General features: G+C 45.6%; 1 protein-coding gene and 1 non-coding gene across 2 annotated transcripts; both read right to left on the reverse strand.

Moving 5' to 3' along the window:
- Positions 1-850: 850 nt before the first annotated feature.
- Positions 851-5,927, reverse strand: HSPA8 (heat shock protein family A (Hsp70) member 8). Its single transcript, XM_007196705.2, has 9 exons — positions 5,798-5,927; positions 4,888-5,097; positions 4,395-4,600; positions 3,701-3,853; positions 3,054-3,609; positions 2,629-2,831; positions 2,171-2,369; positions 1,583-1,815; positions 851-1,275 (listed from the first exon to the last, which is right to left on the reverse strand). Exons 2-9 carry the CDS (start codon positions 5,090-5,092, stop codon positions 1,078-1,080), a joined length of 1,953 nt encoding a protein of 650 aa, XP_007196767.2. The 5' UTR covers positions 5,093-5,097; positions 5,798-5,927; the 3' UTR covers positions 851-1,077.
- LOC114235817 (small nucleolar RNA SNORD14) lies at positions 2,485-2,570 on the reverse strand. The gene has a single exon (XR_003621898.1). It is a non-coding gene; the product is annotated as a small nucleolar RNA SNORD14 (small nucleolar RNA).

Here is a 5,927-nt window from a genome sequence, read left to right on the forward strand (position 1 = left end):
GCCGGTCTCATGAGCAAACCTTGAGGTTTAAGCAGGCCCATCTCACACAAGGATGACTTTAAAGGATTCACTCTCAGGTGCAATACCTTCTGGCCTGTCAACTCAAGCTAACATACCAATAGCCCAATGAACAAAGAACCAATGAGAAGGCCTTTGCTCCTAAGCAAGCTTACCTAAAGACAGTCCAGCATAATTAGGCTTGGTAAGCACAACTGTTCTGCCTGAAGTTGCTGAGTTAAGGTTAGCTATGATTTAAGATGAGATCAGAATTAGACACTCAATTTCTTTAAAGTCGGTTACAAAGGGTGAAAGGGCCCTCACTATGCCAACCTTACAGCCAGCTCTATTAACTCCCAGCCCTTAATACTCAGGTGAGAAAACAGAAACCTCTGCCCATGGATTAAAGGATTTCAGACGGACACTCTACCTGAAGTCGCCTGTGTACACCACATGTTGTTACTTCTGACTTGGTATATTTCCTTGTCCTAATTTTGGCCTCAAATTTATCCTCTTTTGAACCCTCAGATATTTTCAGTAAACCACATGGAACACTAAAAAATATTTGGGATGCCCCTTTCCAGTCTAACACAAACACTGGAAAGCACAATGATCTGTAGTTCAAACTACACTAACACTTATGTAGACTTAGTACTAAATGAGCCTAGCTAGCAAAAAGTTTACACATTTTCCCACTCTTTACACCTTAAAAATTCAGGCAGTTGCTTAGACTGAACAATCTGTCATTGACAACCCAGATACTGCTGTAATACTTAGGCCAGAAAGAAGTTCAACCCCCAAAACCAAACACTACCTTACTGCCCTTGTAAACAGAGTCAAAACAATTTTATGGTGCCAATTTTAAATACAGTTTTATTTAAGACATTGCATTTTCCACTTACAATACAGTGCTTGTAAAGTGCAATGTTATTTCCTTTCCCTGTGCACACACTCCACGTTCAAGTATCAAGAATGCCCAGTTTACTGCAGCAGCTCAACTTTAAAACTGCCATGGAATTTGCTACAAATTTGGGTCCTTCAATGTTGTGTGGAACAATGCTACACCTATGCTAGGCTGGCTTAATCAACCTCTTCAATGGTGGGCCCAGAGGAGGCACCACCAGACGGAGGAGCTCCACCACCAGGGAAGCCCCCGGGCATCCCTCCGGGCATTCCTCCTGGCATGCCTCCTGCACTCTGGTACAGCTTGGTAATGATGGGGTTGCAGACTTTTTCCAGTTCCTTCTGCTGATGTTCAAATTCTTCCTTCTCTGCAGTCTGAGGAGAAAAAAATACTTTACTACAAGTTCTTCAAACAGAAGACTCTTTAAGCCTGATGTAATCAATCTGACACACTAGACACACAACAGCACATGAAGTTAACGTTTAAGATCTTGGGTCACTCAGACATCCAAGGAAGGAAGTTGCCAACATCTGTAGTTCTGGTGGAAACCGCGAATGTTTTGAACCATTCATCATCGTGACCCTACAAATTTGTAAAACCCACCTACCCACCTAAGCTTTTGCTAAAGCCCTACACACCCAACCCCACACCCTCAAATTTTTGGCAACAGAAATTACAAACCTGGTTCTTATCAAGCCAGTTGATTATTTCATTACACTTATCAAGAATCTTCTGTTTGTCCTCATCATTAATCTTGCCTTGAAGTTTCTCATCCTCAACAGTAGCTTTCATGTTGAAAGCATAGGATTCAAGAGAATTCTTCGAAGACACCTTATCCCGCTGCTTCTCATCTTCAGCTTTATACTTCTCTGCTTCCTGAACCATGCGTTCAATGTCCTCCTTGCTCAAACGGCCTGTAAAATTAACCAACCTTTTAGGCAAGACAATCACCTGCAGTTCTGCACCATCACCCTGCAACTCCATTTAGCAACTAAGTATGATCTCTTGGCTAAATGCCTTTGGGGTAGGAGTAGAAACACGTGGAAAATAAAACCATTATGAACCAAATTCTGCCTCTAAAATAAGCAGGTATGAGTGCCACAGGGTCCAGGGTGCCACGGAACAAGTCAGCATTCGAGTCTTCAAATCAGGTATGGGTAACAGAGATACAGAAATTGACTCCTTCGTAAAGGGAATCAATCTCAATACAGGCCTGGGTGCTGGAAGAGTGCACGCTTAGCACGCTCACAAAATACTGCCCGAACTTACCCTTGTCATTAGTGATGGTAATCTTGTTCTCTTTTCCTGTGCTCTTATCCACAGCAGAGACATTGAGGATACCATTGGCATCAATATCAAAAGTGACTTCAATCTGAGGAACACCACGGGGGGCAGGAGGTATGCCTGTGAGTTCAAACTTGCCAAGCAGGTTGTTATCCTTGGTCATGGCACGCTCACCTTCATAAACCTTGTTTTGAAATAAGAAATAAATTCAAAATTTCAATAAAAACACAAAAAAGAAAGAAAAATCACAAATATCTGTGCTACTTCAGATTTGTATAAGCTTGATTAGGAAAGACTGATCGCTCAGACATCCAAGGAAGGAATTGGCCAACACAGGATTTCTGGTGGAAACTACGAATGGTTTTGGAATCCATCATCACAGCGGAACAAGTCTTCCCCAGTTTTATAGGCCCTCGAGTAATCTAGGCCACAGAGAAACATACCTGAATGAGTACACCGGGCTGGTTGTCCGAGTAGGTTGTGAAGGTCTGCGTCTGCTTGGTAGGAATGGTGGTGTTGCGCTTGATGAGGACAGTCATGACTCCACCAGCAGTTTCAATTCCAAGGGAAAGAGGAGTGACATCCAACAGCAGCAAGTCTTGAACATTTTCAGATTTGTCTCCAGATAAAATGGCTGCCTGGACAGCTACATGATTAAAAAGAAAAATTTAAATAAAACGCAGTACAACTCATTATGTAACTAACTATTCTCAATCGCTCAGACATCCAAGGAAGTTTTGCCATCATTAGCTACGGCTTTCGGTGGAAACCACGAATGTTTAAAGATCATTCATCACAGCGAAATCAGTTAGCTAAGGCTTCCCAATAGGCTGCCTGTTAAACTGCTTAACTAGGATAGAAAGATTACCTGCACCATAAGCAACAGCCTCATCGGGGTTGATGCTCTTATTCAGTTCCTTCCCGTTGAAGAAGTCCTGTAGAAGTTTCTGAATCTTGGGGATGCGGGTCGAACCACCCACCAGGACAATATCATGGATCTGAGACTTGTCTAGCTTGGCATCCCGAAGGGCTTTCTCCACAGGGTCCAGTGTGCCACGGAACAGGTCGGCATTCAGTTCTTCAAATCGGGCACGGGTAATTGAGGTATAGAAGTCGATTCCTTCATAGAGGGAATCAATCTCAATACTGGCCTGGGTGCTGGAAGAGAGAGTGCGCTTAGCACGCTCACAAGCAGTACGAAGGCGGCGGACAGCCCTCTTGTTCTCACTGATGTCCTTCTTGTGCTTGCGCTTGAATTCTGCAATAAAATGGTTGACCATCCGGTTGTCAAAGTCTTCTCCACCTAAGTGGGTATCTCCAGCTGTAGATTTGACCTCAAAGATTCCATCCTCAATAGTGAGGATTGACACATCAAAAGTGCCACCACCTAAATCAAAGATCAGCACATTTCTTTCTGCACCAACCTGCAATTAAAACACAAATTATTCTCATACCTATTATTTGTGGTGACTCAAACCAATCTTGAGTGACGCATACATAAAACATGGTACTTACCTTTTTGTCTAAGCCATAGGCAATAGCAGCAGCAGTTGGCTCATTGATAATCCTAAGTACGTTGAGCCCAGCAATAGTTCCAGCATCTTTGGTAGCCTGACGCTGAGAATCATTAAAGTAAGCGGGTACTGTGACAACAGCATTGGTAACAGTCTAGGAAGAAAAGAGATGAAAACTTAACCACTTAAGACAAGAATAAAGACACAGACCTACTAGAGAATGGACTTGAGGATATGGGGAGGGGGAAGGATAACCTGTGACAAAGTGAGAGTGGCATGAACATATATACACTACCAAACGTAAAATAGATAGCTAGTGGGAAGCAGCCGCATAGCACAGGGAGATCAGCTCTGTGCTTTGTGATCTCCTAGAGGGTGGGATAGGGAGGGTGGGAAGGAGGGAGATGCAAGAGGGAAGAGATATGGGAACATATGTATATGTATAACTGAGTCACTTTGTTATATAGCAGAAACTAACAACATTGTAAAACAATTATACTCCAATAAAGATGTTAAAAAAAAAACTTAACCACTATATCATCTATTTGGACATACAAAGATACATCCTCAAATAAAGTTCTGGTTTTACCACCCGTTTTGATAGCTTTATCTACTGCTCACTCTTACTCCACATTATCAGGAAACCTGGTAATCCCCATCTATATCCTCTCCCTGCAGTACTCTGCACTACTCACCTTCCCAAGGTAGGCTTCTGCTATTTCCTTCATCTTTGTCAAAACCATGGATGACACCTCCTCTGGATAAAAACTTTTTGTTTCTCCCTTGTATTCTACTTGAACCTTAGGCCTGCCTGCATCATTCACCACCATGAAGGGCCAATGCTTCATATCAGACTGGACAACAGCATCATCAAATCTTCGTCCAATGAGGCGTTTGGCATCTGCAAAAAGTATCAATACAAACGTTACCTTGAATTTCATTACATCTTTCCACTAAGAACTTGGCCCCCCATTCCAAGACCAAATGCCTATAGATTCAAATTTTGAATGACCAAGATGCCGCAAACCTTAAGCCTTAAAGGGATAATCACTGAAGTTTCCTACGGATAACTTCCTATTCTCGGGGCTTTCGTGGCCGCCTCACGTTTAACAACCTTCGGAGACAGCTTCTCAGATTACATACCGCCGAAATCACTTAAGTTCACACCATAAAGATGTACTGGCTTACCAAACACCGTGTTGGTGGGATTCATTGCAACTTGGTTCTTCGCAGCATCACCGATCAATCGTTCGGTATCAGTAAAGGCGACATAGCTTGGGGTAGTTCGGTTCCCCTGATCATTGGCAATTATTTCCACCTTTCCGTGCTGGAAGACACCCACACAAGAATAGGTGGTGCCAAGATCAATGCCAACTGCAGGTCCCTTAGACATGGTTGCTGGGAGGGGGAAAAAAAAAAAAAGCCCATGGTTTGAAAGGCGGATCAAGCACTTAGAAAACGTTTACCAAGTCAACGCTACCAGATACGACCGCTCTGCAAATTATGCTTAGAACCTCGCCCCAGAAACTGCTCTCATCGGAAATAACCACGCGGGAGGGTCAGAGCAGGCATGGCGTGCCGCAGTAAGGTTGCCGTCCGAACCGCAGAGCCCGCCACAGACGAAAGCACGCACCTGCCAGGAGGGTCTGCGCCACACCTGAGCACGTGGTCCCATGCCCCGGGCTGAACCTTAGCCCTCCCCCCACCCCCGCCCTGCTCAACACAGCAAGGCCTGCAAGAGTCCGAAGCCCCCTCCCCCACCTTGGGCGCGTGCCAATTATGACTTCCTCCTTTAAGAAGAATGGGTCCTGAAACAAGGAAACAGGGAACGGCAAGCTCTAAGGCGCCGGTTCCACGCCCCGCAAACGGGCGCCGCCTCCTCCCCCTCCGGGCGGCCCGCCCTCCGCCCCGATTGTACCCCAAGGAGGCTGCCTCCGCTCGGAAACAAAGCTCCCCAGCCGGGCAAAGAAATCGCCGCACGCACCCTGCCTGACACGCTCAGAAGGCCCCGGGCCGCTGCAAACCTATGTAGCCTGAGCCGGGCGGCAGGCTCCCAAGAAGCCGCAAAAAGCCTTGGAAGACAGAGACCTTAACTTACCTGGAGCGCAGGTCCGGGTCCACTGGAGGAGGATACAGCAACCTACACAGCTGCCGCCGCGTTCAACGAGACCGGTTTCCGTCCTCCGCCCCGTCTCTTATACCCTGCCTCAGAACCTTCCAGAAGGGGC

This window comes from Balaenoptera acutorostrata, chromosome 9 (assembly GCF_949987535.1).
Source record: "Balaenoptera acutorostrata chromosome 9, mBalAcu1.1, whole genome shotgun sequence".
NCBI classification, from domain to species: Eukaryota; Metazoa; Chordata; class Mammalia; order Artiodactyla; family Balaenopteridae; genus Balaenoptera; species Balaenoptera acutorostrata.